The sequence below is a fragment of the Mytilus edulis genome, chromosome 1, assembly GCF_963676685.1.
Source record: "Mytilus edulis chromosome 1, xbMytEdul2.2, whole genome shotgun sequence".
NCBI classification, from domain to species: Eukaryota; Metazoa; Mollusca; class Bivalvia; order Mytilida; family Mytilidae; genus Mytilus; species Mytilus edulis.
In genome coordinates this window covers 73571683-73587556 of record NC_092344.1, presented here as the reverse complement: position 1 = coordinate 73587556, position 15874 = coordinate 73571683, and the positions used below count along the sequence as shown (strand labels likewise).

The 15874-nt window shown below is 31.6% G+C and overlaps 1 protein-coding gene across 1 annotated transcript in view; it reads left to right on the top strand.

The window, feature by feature from the left end:
* Positions 1-15874, top strand: part of LOC139489706 (uncharacterized) — a 35576-nt gene that overhangs the window by 8208 nt on the left and 11494 nt on the right. The window contains exons 6-14 of the mRNA XM_071276440.1: positions 619-792; positions 3437-3637; positions 4633-4767; positions 6396-6501; positions 7555-7622; positions 8499-8566; positions 9442-9640; positions 12023-12154; positions 12407-12519. Of these exons, the coding sequence (XP_071132541.1) occupies positions 619-792; positions 3437-3637; positions 4633-4767; positions 6396-6501; positions 7555-7622; positions 8499-8566; positions 9442-9640; positions 12023-12154; positions 12407-12519 (1196 nt within the window). The remainder of the gene's footprint in view (positions 1-618; positions 793-3436; positions 3638-4632; positions 4768-6395; positions 6502-7554; positions 7623-8498; positions 8567-9441; positions 9641-12022; positions 12155-12406; positions 12520-15874) is intronic.

The following is a 15874-nucleotide window of genomic DNA, read 5'->3' as shown; positions in this document are numbered from 1 at the left end:
AGTAGATCACTGATTAAGTTTCGTGAAACTTCAAAGCTAAATATTATTTCAGTTTAATAATGTTATAAAGTTTCTTTCGATTGAGTTGATTCAAGGTCAGCAAACAGGAAGCAGGGAATTCCGTCTTTTACATCGAGTTTTCAAGTACTTTGTTCTGTAAAAAAGAATACACTTTCTATTTATAAATAGGGAGATGTAAGGTATTTAAGGTTAATATGACAGCAACCTCAACGACTAAAAAAAACAAAAGACATATTTAAAACTGTACAGGACTATATAAATACTTAAGGCTGTAAATCGTACACAGTCTTAGGAAACTAAACATTTGTTCAATTATTATGTGTGAAATAAAGCGTGATGTGATAACAACTCTTGGAAAGACTTACCAGTTGTCAAATAAAATCAATGGGATATCCAAGACACGAACTTTGTAATGCTTTACTTTATAATTATGTTTTAATTTTGGTCATGATATTTTTATTAAACAGACCATTGATGTTCTTTGTCAGTCTCGTTTGGTGGATTTTCAGACCACCACATACAGGTTATATAGGGATATTACCTGAAATCTCTTCATGCGCAAACACCATTCTACTTCTCTGAATTTCTCTATTTTAGATAACATAGCAACCAACGCTTTAGTATCACAGAATCCTATTGGTTTAAAATCGGCAAATCTAGCTAAGGATGGAGATAAATCAACATGTTCCAAAACAAAGGGAACTGACGTATGGTTTCAGGTTGATATGACGGAAATAAGAATTGTGACAGATTTATATGTTACAGGCAATGGTATATCATTTAACAGTTTCTAAAGGGTCAATTTTAAATCAAATATAAATCAACTACCACTACAATATTATTGTTTACTTCAATTACCTTGAAAGCAAGGTTTAATCCACCATCTTCTACATACATAAATACCTGTACCAAGTCAGGAATATGACAATTGTTTTCTATTCGTTTGATGTGTTTGATTTTCCCTTTGATAAGACACTTTCCGATTTAAATTTTCCTTGGAGTTCTGTATTTATGTTTTTTTACCATTTACTACATTGTTTTTTTTTAATTTATAAACAATATACTAGTAAAATGTTTGAACTAAGTATCCTCATACATGTATTTCAAAGTGTTGAATGACTAAAACTTGATTTTGACGTTGGTGTTTTTGAGCAAAAGAACGTCCCAACACGATGAACAATGACAATCGATACAGTATTGATAATATTATCATCTGGTATTTAAAAAAAAGGTATTAGTTAAGCAATTCGCTGTCTCAGAATCTAAAGGACTGTGGATGATTTATTTGGTCGTACCTCAAAATGAAGATTTTAAACCGGGAAAATTAAATTCACCGCAACTTTACAATCAGAAGTGCAAAAGAATCACTGATTACCATTTCAAGTGAAAATGGGCGGAAAGACAATACTGGTCCGCAGAAAATTACACAATAAACTATAGATTTTAAACGAAACCCATGAGAACCAGGAATAAAATCAGGTTTCTGTCTTGATGCTCGTGTAAAATAGAATAAGCCGGAATACGTGAAGTATGGTGGCCGGTTAAGGCCATTTCGCTTTTTAGCTTTTTCGCGTTTTTGCCCTTCGTATACTATAGGCGAAAACGCGAAATCGTGAAACGAAAATGCGAAATCGCGAAGTCGAAAACGCGAAATCGAAAAGAAAAAATATTTCTCCTTTTCGCGTTTTTGCGTTTTACGACTTCGCGATTTCGCTTTTTTGCCCTATAGATTATGAAGGGCGAAAACGTGAAAACACGAAAACGCGAATGGCTTTAACCGGCCACCATAATGAAGACATTTTAGAAATTTGATTTATAAGTTCTTTCTGAACGTTCACATGATGTGTTGAATTTTGTCATTTTTGTTTTGTACTCCATGCTATACGCATTGAATATTTTCTACACTCTTCATGCTTCAGTTGTTGTATGAAATCTTCATGAACAAAGAACAACGTTGAATTTTGATTCTTGTTACGCAAATAGTAAAATGCATTTACAGTTGAAATCTTAAGCAATACAGAAGTTATTGTGTATTCTAAAAATAATGATAATAAAAATTAGTACTTCATCACAAAGATTCTTCGGATTTCTTCTTACTATTTGGATCAGGTGAATACAATTCTTCTTTGAGATAGGGAAATGAATATTGTTTTATGATATATGACAGCGGACTAAACAATACTATTTCAGCCAAATATGAACAGTTGATGTTAGGCTTGGCTTTTGTATGAGTTTCATTTTGATTTGCAAATTAATAAAATAAATTAAGTTAAATTAAAATAAAAAAGAAAAATCAAGCACAAACGACATTTTTTTCAAGGGATTTTCTCAATGTCATAAAATTGAAGCAGATAGTTTTGATAAAAAATATCAGGTGAAAAAAAATCAAAATTTAAAGTATTGAATAATGATAACGTAGGGATTTACATCTGTGGTGAACAATATTTGATAAAAATAAAGGACAGATATAAAATCAAATGAGGTAACTTACAACAATCCAATTCAGTATAAGTTAATTCAATTTTTATTTCAACAAGTTGTAATATTTTAGGATATGGTTATGTTCTAAATTTTTATACCACAACAGTAACATTTTTCGCCACGAGCATCACTGAAGAGACATATTTTGTCGAAATGCGCATCTGGTGCAACAAAATTGGTACCGTTGATTTTATTCTAATTTATGATTGACTTCCTTTTAACAGATAAATGTATGTTTATTTTTTAAAATAATCTTAAATAAGTAAAGAATTTAATATTTTCAACATTTTAAAGTTTTTCTCCTTTGCATTGGGGTGGCTTGGACAAGACTCGGCAAAACAACCCATTGAAACAGACGGAACGAAAAAGTCCATGACTAATATTGTCAGTTTTATATCTTATCTATTTCGATATCAATATTTGCAAAAAGAATATTTAATAAAGAATTAGTGTTTATTTAGTTTCAAAATTTAAGTGACTTTAAATCATCTATATATCTATCTATAATACTAAAATGACAAGGTCCAATTTATTAGCCGGCATGACGTAAAAAAATACAAATCAAAGAATTCAACTTCATATATGAAAATATAGGACAATGGTGTTGTGTAAAGATTACGCCGTTCCAGTCCCTTTTGGTTTCCACATAATGAATTAAAGCAATATAGTTAACAAGTAACGGGTCGAATCTGATACCGATACCATTAGTTAACAATTTTAAATTTAATTTATAGTAAGTTATTGCAGTAAGAAAACCAGGACGGGTTAAAACAAAATATTTAAAAAAAGAAAATTGGGCACCTTTCAATAAGCATGACTAAAACTAAGGCATTAATACTTTAGACGCGATGTCGCGGGTGTTTTTTTTGTGATTACAAAAGCTACTGGTCAACTTCATCTTTTTCCATATTCAAATTATATATCATGTTTTCAGTGAACACTACAACAAACGGCCTTATGCATAGATTTTACGCTTCAAATTCTAGTGCAGAGCCGGAAAAGGGAACTGTTTTGTATCAAGGAAAATTTTTACCACAGAATATCAAAACCTATGCCGTTTTCAGATACCTGACATATATTCCAGCTATTAAGACTGCATCACTAGAACTTGAAATGTGTGACATTGGGATCGTTGGTGAGTATAGAAATCGACACGAAGTATATAACATCTGAAATATTAATGAAGAACTAAAAGGTTGCAGTCATAATTACGTTACACAATCCATCAAATAAGACAAATCATTTAAAACAAATCAAATATACTATTTTGTTGAAAACATGATGTGCGTTTCAAAGTTAATCTTTGATTCGTTTCTCGACATTTGTAGTCGGCTTTAACCAATCAAGCTAAAATCTGTCCACTGTGTTCGAAATTTTTGGAAACTGTGTTATCTTCCTTAATTTTGACAGTTGTGAAAGAAACACATGCATTTTAAATGCGAAACTATTCAGAATAATGACTATTTGATTAAAAAAGCAAAGTAGCTACATGTACATACCACTTTAATTATGTCCAAAAATATGTTCACATAAATAGCCATTATCTACATTATATTGCTGAGAAAGTAATATTATATAGTTAAGAATTATTTTGATAAAACGATATTTTTTTTTATCTAAAATGAGCATATGTTAATTAGTTGAAACGCTTTTGTAACAGTATTTCATAAAGCCAAATTGTTATAAAAATTTAACTGTATAATACATTTTCTGCTACTAGAAACATACATGTATGTACTTTTTGTATAAAATAGTACTGGTACCTGTTCCGACGCTTTGTTCATATTTATAAAGAAGTGGGTTGGATATATTGACCAAAAGAATTATATAGATCGCTGACTTTGTCCTCAGCTGATATGCTGCTTTCAGTTCAATATAAGATCGTATAAAACTGGTATCAAACTATAATTTTATAATATTGTATAACTATATAACTTTTGTTTTACTTCAACTAATCATTTGCATGTCAAAGCTTTAGTTCTTTTATTGTTCATTATCTAAAAAAATACAAGCTGTGACCTATTGGCTAAAAGTTATTGAACACAATGAATAAGGAACAGGCTCATCGAAATTATACAATTAAAGATATCATACAAAACCATATTACATCTGATTGTTTCTGCTTTAAAGGATGTCCTTCTACGCAGTATGGCGCACTTTGTGAAAGAACATGTCCAGCAAAATGTCGTGGACCGTGTGACCTTGATACTGGAAGATGCTTATTTGGCTGTGCAAATGGATGGATTGGTGAAATATGTGATCAGGGTATAGAAATAACATATATTGTATTTCTATATGTTGTAAAATGTTTAAAATTTGAATTTATTTTAAATTATGTGAGTGTAAATCAAAAGTACAGGAGGGAAGAATATTTTAATTACAATTTCATGTATATTACAAATACAATTTCCAACCATATAGCTATCCATATCTAAACAATCTTTTCTTTGAAATTGACTTTAAACTTCAAAACACATTATTTGTTACCAGTACTTGTCACACCAACGATGTGCCATTAATGTTCATAGCCAACTGAAATGAATCTTTTACCCTAAATCATGCATTTAATGAAAGTTCACGATAGTAGCTACAATTTATATATCTATATATATATTTACAAGTTTAAATTGAAAACGACGTTCAAACTTATGACTGAGTTGGATAAAAACCACAATTTTTAGACGTGTGCATATAACAAATTTCGTTGTAGAGGGGTCTTAATACAGCACAAACAACATTTTCCAAAAGACCAAAAGAGTAAAAAAATATATTTTAACAAATCGCATTTGACTAATAGGTTGAACAACTGATTTTCTTAAACCCTACTGACTGCCATTGACGAGTGCCAAATAAATTTACCACAAGGTGTAACAAAATGGATCTCTATATTAATCTGATACCAAGTAGAAAACAATACACTTGCGGCAAAGATTGTAAACCACAGCATGAGTCGTTAATTGTTTTACACCATATCCGGATTTCAACAATCAATGTCTCTTCAATGATGTTAGGGATCGAAAAGTATAAGAAGGTCATTTGATTTACCTCATATATCTATATTTATACATCCATCAGAAAAAAGACAATACAGTATTTTCATAATGGTTTTCATTGAAAATCATTTATTTTCGTGACAATAGGTCAATAAATAGTAATTTAAATTTACAGCGTGTAGCTCTGGCTTTCATGGACGTGAGTGTCTTCTAAATTGTTCAATAAACTGTTTAACGCCAACATGTGATCATATAACTGGAGAATGCATTGGTGGGTGTAATGAAGACTGGAATGGATTTAATTGTACAAAAGGTTGATATATTTATGCGTATTGATTTATGAATAGAGTAATAAATAGACATTCAGACCAATGAGCAACACGACATTGATCACATTTACTTTTCAATGTGGTTATGATCTGAAATGTCTCAATCATAAGTCTACCATATCTATTGGCGTTACATTACTTTTCTCCTTTACGCGACAGTGACATCGTCGGATGACAAAATATCATCAAATCTGTACTGTAACGAACAAACTGATGGGCACCACTTTAAAGTCAGAACTGCATGTACTGCAATCCTGATACATCGCATTTTTCATTGGGTTCGTTTTTTTCAATAAGTATCAATGATCAAACGTCAAAGTAAAGTTTCGCGGATAAAAAAGGTGACAATAATATAATAATAACATCTTTAGGTCGATTTTTATGTTTTAAGGATATAATGAAAAACTATCACTTCATTTATCACATTTGAAAAGTCAACTTTACACAGCACTATTTTCATTCAACGAACTGTATAGTATCAGGCCATTATGGTTAGGATCAATATAAAATGCTGTATATACTAATCTACTATAAAATACTATCATCGGTAATCATAGCTGTTCTATTACAGTGAGATCTGAAATGCAGGAAGAAGTAGGAGGGTGGCCTGCGATAGGTGGGACCATTGGTTCTGTTTCGTTTATTATTTTGATAATTATAGCATTTGTGTTTTACAAGTAAGTTTATTATTTATGGAAAGTAACATCTGAAAAAGTATAACCGTTTTAGTTTTTGATTAAAAAAAAACTTTTTCGGGAAAAAATGCATTAGTGAAGTATAGATTAGCATAATACAGTTGTAAATTTAGTTCGCATTACACATATACATGAATATTAGCATGACTATACATTTTAATGGACAGCTTCTCATGTACTTATTTAACATATCAATTTGTGATTTCCATTGCTTTAATTGAATAATGTAGTAGAGCACGTCAAGATCTTCGGTAATAGAATGAAGATAAGGATATAGCTTTTATAAAATAAATCTTTCTCAAGGACATTATTTGAAATTAAGAAAAGTAATTCCCTGATGCATCGCTGTAATTGTTTGTCCATATATTTGTATACCGTGGGTTCTTAATCAGTTTTGCAACGTTTGTAATAGGTTTTAGACTTATTTACAAATATTGTTTTACTCATGCTTCAATTCATATACGTTATTTATGGAAGCTTTTCGTTACATTTATACCTTTTGGTGTATTTTTAGATCAATTAACATAAAGAAATACCTTTTGTAGACAGAATTTCCCTAAGCTTAACCGTACGGTGTGGCTTTTTGCAATATGTGAATGACGTACATTGATTGTTTTCTTAACAATACAACGAACATTAGTATTAAAAGATTAGTCTTATGAATGTCAAAAGAATAGAACTTTAATTTAACCCAATCACAAAATTTAGTAGATTGATATATAATGTCTAACATGATACCAAATATATATTGGCAAATGGGAGAAATACTACAAAGTTTGCCTTTATGATGGCCTTGAAGTGGACTAATCAAACCGTTCTAAGATGCAGAAGTATGATGGACTAATGAGGTGAAGGCAAAGAAAATTAACATCAAAAGGCAATTTGCTAAACAAAATATGGAACATAAAAATCGAAATGATCATGTTTTGGACAACACTTGATAATATTCAAAACTGCTAAACTACCAAACTATGTAGGCAAAATAATCATTTGAACTTCTTCGTCATGTTGTAATGTGTTATTATTTAATTACAGACGCAACTCAAAAGCAAAAAAAGATAACTATTTAGACAAATCGAATCCAAAAACAAAGACTACATTTAGTAAGTCCATGTAACAATTTTAAAGATTTACAGCAAGACAATTTTATCTTTACGCAATCCGCAGAGATATATATCATGTATAAATACAAATATGTTTATGGGTGGTATTCAGTAGCTTCAATCAGGTAATGTTTTCGTTCATTCATTATTTACGTTACATTTTATTCTGAATTAAGGATTAAATATTTGATCTGAAATTAGAAATCCACCTTATAAGTTATTTTCAGTTCAGCCTTGCAGTCATTTTCTATTTGATGATACCTTGAATTATTATACCAATCCACTTGGCATGGAATTGTTCGTTTAGAATTGCTCATCCTTTGTATAGAGGAATGCTCTTTTGATTGGATTGTAATTTCATATGTGACCTGTTGTAGACAATTATTACGTGTTTGACGTTAGTTTATTTTTCATTAATGTCAACAGACATTGCATTTTAATCAGTATTTAGATACGAATGTGGTAGAATTTGCATGACATTGAGTGAAACTTCTTTTCCACTTTAAATAATTGATTGATTGTTGGTTGCTGAACATCCAGTTGTTTTTAATGAAAGTGTGTGTTTTAAATATTGATTATCTGTTGACTATATATATATATACAGTATGACAAACAATCAAAGATATTAGGTGACCTATTGCACTTTAAACTTACTTTACTACACATGTTACAGTCTTCTAAAAACAAAATGGCAGTATTTTGTTTGACGTGAACTGGTATCGATTCGTTTTAGAAATTAGTTTATTTCTATGATTTATTTGTTGGGGTTGCTTCATTAACATTTTATTTTCATTCTATTTCTTCATTTTATATGAAAATAAACAATAATTATTATGATACAATACAGTCATTTTAATGTTAGAATATTATTTATAGATAGAAAAAGAGAAACTAAGGATGGAGAAGAATATGCATTTGCAGTAATTACACCGGATGCAGATGAGGTAACTATACAGATGAACGACAAAGACAAAACTAATCAGCGGAAAACGATGATATTTATCACGCAGTCACCAGTTTTATTAAAAATCGTTGTTAATACATGTACAAATGTATAACACAATGTTAAATTTTCTTAACATAATCCTTGATTATCATAAGGGTCACAGTTACAAAAACCCTAGATTTTCTCAGAAAATTAACTAAAGGTCATTAAAAACAGACCATCTGGATTTATCCTAATACATTGAGGACATCTCGGTTTATTTCACCATGTCATATACTAAGAGCAGTAATACCATGGAAAATATCCAGGATAATATCAGACTTTGAAACCTATATAGAATTATTTAGTTTTTGATAAACGAGACAAATATGAACTACTAAAGCAGTCACATGTTTTTTTGTCATTTTTACAGAGAAATATCTATTGTTATTTGCTTATTCATCCCTCGGGAAAATTATAAATGTCTAAACGATGCTCCACATTTTTTATTTCTCTTCAGTATATTTCATTTTTTTGTTTAAATTCTACAATACCCATCATAAATATTTTGGGCTATAGAAATATAACAAGAAAATAAAGATCATTCAAACATCATTCAGATGATTAATTGTAATTGCATACCAGGATGACCAAACATATAAATTACAGATGTCCTAGTTGTAACATATGCCAGTACTTTTTGATAAAATACTTTCAATATCTCACTAGACATTGGCCTATAATTGTTTACCGTTAACACATTGTAACTTGGATGGAAAGTTGTCTCATTGGTGCTCATACCACATCTTCTTATTTCTATGATATGAATTAGTTTATGGTTTGATATGCTAAGATAGCCTTGAAGGAAATATTCAAACGTTTTCTTTATTTTAGACTTCTCCTACAGCTAATAGCTTCCAATCTAGGTCTTACATTACTCAAGATCGATCTTTGTCCCTTCCTCCTCATGGAGAGTCAGCACCACAACCTCCTCCTTCACGGACTATATCAGGTATCAAAGGGAGATCCCCTAACCCACTACCTACTGGAGCAGAAAGGACAAATTGGACAGGTGGAAACTGGGAACAACCAGGTACAGCTATTCAGTAGCTAACAGGTTTTATACAATATAGGATAAAAATATTTCAACTTCTTTGTTATTTAGAAATTGATTAATATATATATATATAGTAACAAGAACTAACCTTTTATCACATATTCATACGTATTATTTTTTTAAGTTGTTTCAAAGTCTTCTATATGTTGTTGATATTATAACATTCTGACTTATTAATGAAGAAACGGCTATTTTTAAAATGCATAGTGTTCTAAAAAATGCAGGTTGGTTATTTCTGACAAAAAAATGTGCTTTCTAAATTATTGCCACAATGTGTAGAGCAATCATTGATTAATCAGTTATGTTATATATGCAAACCGTGTAACATGTGTAACAATAATATACATCAACTTATGTTAATCAGTCAATATTTAAGTTGTCAGTAGGGAACAGTCGATTAAAATGATAAACATTTCTTAAATTAAATATTACTTATTTGATTGGCTGATACGGAAAAACGTGTCATAGTTTAATTTGATGTGTTACGAAAAAAAATTGAAAACAAAAAAACAAACCGACAAATGGAAGCCTCCATCGTGCAACCCTATTATTTCGCAGGTGTATAACCGATGTCGTACCTTAAAGATCACGTGTTGAATCCATTTAAAGTAAGACGCTACTTAACGTCAAATAAAAAAAACAAATATGACAACACCTAGGTTAGAAACCAAACATGTGACGAACAAACAAAATCAAACAAGACTTAGCAATCATTCGTGTGCCGAGGATATCTGTTGTAAACGGCCCTATTCAGGGTCTTCTTAATGGTACAGGAAGAGTCTACAATCTGTTACAATACTTTACAGTTTTTTAATTGATTGTTCGGTACAATAAAACAGTTATAGCCCATTGAGTAGGTGAATATCTAAAATTGTCAATCCGAATAACGGTTTTATCTCTCGGGCTAAAGCCATCGCTGAATAATCCTTACTCCGGTTAACAATTATGGGTGTTCAACTCCTCATGATCAGCGAGCCATAGCTGTATATTGTTTTACTATCAGCGATAAACTGTTACCCTCATTCTCTGGATGAAAGTGTGCGTTTGATATTTGACAACAGCTGTTGTCGAAGATCGTTTCCTTTCACTGTTTTGTTATATCATATTTAAAGAAAAAAAACCTCTGTATTTCAATGAAATATAAACTAATATATTATAATGTTATCATACAGCCTCTGGTTTCTGTATTTCTTTTATAGATTTAATGACGGCTGTATTTGCCTCGAGATTAAACGGGTCGAGGACCTATACAGCTGAACGAAAATCTATCTATAACATGCCAATCAGAAACAGCAAATTTATACATTGTTTTGTAACCATTTTGTTGAATGATTTTTATACTAAGTATAAACCAAAACATGAAGGAAGTACAGACATTCATATTTGAACTGTTCTGTTCTCAGTACATATGTGTTGTTATCCATATTCACGAAATTCTTTATTTCTCCTTCAAATACTTAATCAGTGCTAATGTAGTTCATTTTGTTCAGCAAAGCTTTTGAAATCATACATTGTAACCATTCTTTTTTAAAAAAAATCATCAGCGTTCTTGGCAATTGATACTAATATTCAAAAAAAGTAAATAATAAAAAGTACAACTCAGAAAGACTGTGGTATTTATCAAAATAGTAACAAAATACGGAACATGAACTTTACATTTCTTTTGCTATCTTAGACTACAAAATATGGTACACAGTTATCTTATACTTAACGATCCGTCCGGTTAGTTCAAGCATACAAAACATGAATATTTTGTATTCATGAGCGAATACGGCTTTTTTGTGAATGGCAATAATAAAACTCTCCATTTAAGTGTCAATGTATAAAAGATAAATAATTATAGGTTAAAGTACTGCCATCAATACAGGGTATTGGCTCATACATACATTTCAACAGCAAGCCAATGAACGGCACTAACATGTTTATCCTGAAACAATTCAAACATAAAAAAAAATCAACGGTATAATCTATATAACAACGGAAAACGAGACATACCAATTAACCCTTACCGACTAACACCAACCTCTGAACAACAGTCTCCTGAATTTGAACAAGTGCATATAAGTGCAACGGCTTAAAACGTTTAAAAGCGCCATTGTTGTACAGCAATTTTTAAATTTGCCTTACACTAGTTTCATTTAACGACAGGTTCCCAAATTAAGCTAAAAGATCCACACTATGAAATAATGTAAAACGAATAATGGCAAAATGTAGCTGTCAACAACCATTTATAAATATTATATTGAAAAATTGACAAGATATGGAGCATTAAGATATGTTGTGATTTCTTGGGATCATTTTCATGTTTTCAATTGTGAATTATAATGCAATAATTTAAAGTAATGTTTTCTTTTGTAGATGATGACCATTATTACACAATTGAAATTGATATGGAAAGTTCACAATTAGAAAATATTTATGATAACCTCCCTAGAACTACAAAGACTTTTAGCATTAGACAATCGCAGCTTGAACTAGACGAAGAACTAGGTAATAATTACGAAACCATGGAAGCATAATCTTACATTTGTTTGCTTGATTGTTGCTTCAGGAACGGCTAGTGACAAATATTATGCAAATTTATATGTAGATATGACAAAAATAAATAGGTGTATGCGTAACAAAGGCTACAAGTTTTTAAAGAAAGATACGCTAAATGTCAATAAAGTTGAAATAAGAGACAAGATCAGTTATACTGCTTATGTATCAATTTGAAATATTTCTATTTAAATATGTAAACAGGATCTGGGCAGTTTGGATCTGTACAGAAGGGTTATTGTACATTAAAAGGAAAAGGAAAATTTCCTGTGGCTGTAAAGAAACTGAAAAGTGATGACAAGTCAGCAGAAGAGGAGGTAATATTTGTATCTAAATAAATGATATCAGAGAGAGAACAATTATGTACCTATCTAGAGCCCCAGTCCCACTAGACCACGATCGCACCACGCTCACAGCAATCTAAAATAAAATCAGATCGTGATGAGATCGCAGTACGCTTCTACAACGATCCCGCTACGATTATACTACATTCTCATCACGCTTATTTTGCGACCTCACTACGATTATCACGATCTTTCTACGTTCATCACTTTGACCATACCACGATTTATTCAATTGCAACACAATCTTACCACGACCATTCCTTCTATTTTTTATTGTAACGTAGAGTTTCTCGTCAACAACGCAGTCATACTTCCAAAATCTACGTAGGTGTGAGGGGAGAGACAGAGGGATATCTGATAGTATATCTGATAGTAATTAATCTTGATCCAGAAGATATATATATATATGTCGGAGCGACCAATCCAACCTGAATCACAACTTATTGCTGTGCCGGCAAGATCAAATGACGTTTCTCTAGTGAACGATGGTAGGAATGACACAAATGATTGAGCCGTTGGCGTTAAAGGACAAAAGGTTCAAAATTATACATACAGACAAACATAAGCTGGAGAGTTTTTATAAATTTTATGTTATAATGAAAAAGAGTATGATGATCGTAGTATGAACAGCGCGATGAGGACGGCATAGGCGTACTAAAACCGTAATATGATCGTAAACAGCGTAGTATAAGCGTGGTATACACGTGGTATAGTCGTCGTTGAAGCGTGTTTTGAATGCAATAAGAACGAGATGGTCGTAGAGAGGTCGTGGTAAAGTCGCTGTGTTGACTTGAGTTATCATTGATATGTTCATAATCATAAATTAGTTCACAAGTTGAAAAACTGTGTGAACGATCGACCAAAGTCCGTTTTCAGAGACAAAGAGGCCATGAAATGTCTATCAACTCTTCATGATAAGTATGTTGTTGTTCCTGCGGACAAAGCTTCAAATAATATTGTCTTTGTATGTAAATCGTATTACTACGAATGTCTTGCAAAAGAATTGGGTATAAAGGAGCACTCAGGTAATCCCACATACAAAGACATATCATTTGACAAGGATGAGATTTTAGCAAATCATAAGTCCTTCATGGCTTCAATAAACATTGCATTGAACACCAAATCGGAGGACTTACCTTGTTTGTATTGGATACCAAAGCTTCATAAAATTCCGTACAAACAACGGTATATTGCTGGCTCATCTTCATGTTCTACTAAAGAATTGTCCATTAAATTGACTAAAATTCTGTCCGCAGTGAAAGAGGGTCTTCAGAAATACTGTGAAACTGTTTACTCGCGTAGTGGTATTAACCATATGTGGATTCTTAAAAATTCTAAAGAACTTCTAGACAATTTTAAATCTCGGTCTTTTTCTGAAATTAGTTCCATCAAAACTTTTGATTTTTCAACCCTGTATACCACCATTCCCCATGTGAAATTGAAAAATCGCCTAAAAGAAATAATCCACAATGCCTTTCAACATAAAAATGGTAGCATACGCTATAAATTTATTACTTTGGGATTTCATAAGGCATATTTCGTAAATAGTGACAAACAAAAAGGTAAAATATGCTACACAGAAGAACAAGTGGTCAGTATGCTGGAGTTTCTTATCGACAACATATTTGTTGAGTTTGGAGGTAGACTTTTCCAACAAATTGTCGGCATTCCTATGGGAACAAACTGTGCGCCTCTTCTTGCCGACCTCTTCTTATTTTCATATGAGTTCCTCCAGACACTTGTAAAAAACAAGAGAATCAAAGAAACCAGATTATTTAATTTCACTTTCAGATATATTGATGATGTTCTTTCCATAAACAATCCGAACTTTTCTGATTGGGTTCCATTAATATATCCCCCAGAACTAGAGATTAAAGAAACAACATGCACGGCTTCCTCCGCCTCATTTTTAGACTTGTATCTCGAATTTGACTTACACAGTCATCTCAGTACCAGAATCTATGACAAACGAGACGATTTTAATTTTGAAATCATAAATTTCCCCCACCTTAGTAGCAATATACCAACTTCACCTGCATATGGGATATATATGTAGGACTCTAAAGTGCGATGGTACTCTAAAGTGCGATGGTCACGCTAAAGTGCGAAGGTCTACGCTAAAGTACGATGGTGTCTCACGCTAAAGTGCGATGGTTGTTTGTTTGCTAAAGTACGATGGTGTATTACGCTAAAGTACGATGGTGTATTACGCTAAAGTGCGATGGACCAACAAAGTTTAGAAAACCAACCACGTAATTTCTACTAAAAAGTTAAGTGTAAAAAAAAATCTATATTTCCTGTAAATGATTATTAACAATTCGGACATTTTGGATAATTGGTGTAGCTTGCCGTTCACACAGTCTATCACTAATGTGAACACCTCCCCTTACAGCTGTTATTGAAAATTACAAATACAAACACAATCGATCATTGTCGGCATACGTAAAATTTATTTGTCTCCGAGCTTTCTCAATTTTGGTATCGAGTACATATACTTGTTATAGTAGGCCTTACTTGTTATATTTCCTACAATGTACAAATAAATGTTTAGCCGACAATTTACAATTTACCAATGAAAACATGAACCTTTATTTTACTGCCGTTACTTTTCAATAAAATTGGCAATATTTTAACGTGAACCGCGAAGTAAGCTGTAATATTTATAATGATACATATGTATCCGTTCACTTCAAACAGAAGCAGAATACATACTTATTTTGTATCTAAAGTAAAATGGTTAGTATGTTAGGGCAAAACATATGTAAAACATGTAGGCTTTATAGTAAACTGGACTGTAGGATGAAATGATTGTTTATAGAAGACCAACAACGTAATAATTGCTAAAAAAAACATTAACTGTGACAAAATACTGTATTTCCTGTTAAATCATTTTTTTACAATTAAGGCGTATTTGGAAATATTTTGATAATTGACGTAGCTTGCCGTTCACACAGTTCACAGTTCATCAATAGTCTACCCCCCTTTTTTCCCCTTTTACAGTCGTCATCGTAAATTACAAATACAAAAGTCGGAATAAGTAATATTCATTTGTACAAGCTTTAATATAAATGCAAGAAAAAAATCAATATTCGCCAAGCTTTCTCCATATTCGTAACGAGTACAAATACATGTTCTATTTACCTACAATGTACAAACTATGTTTTAGCCGACAATTTATTATTTACGCTTAATTTTCAATAAAATCGACAGTATTTTAAAGGGGACCGCAAAATAAATTGCAACGTTTACTAGATATAATTGGATCTGTTCGCTTCCAATAGAAACAGGACACAGGGAACCTATGCGTATTCTATTTTGTAAAATGCCA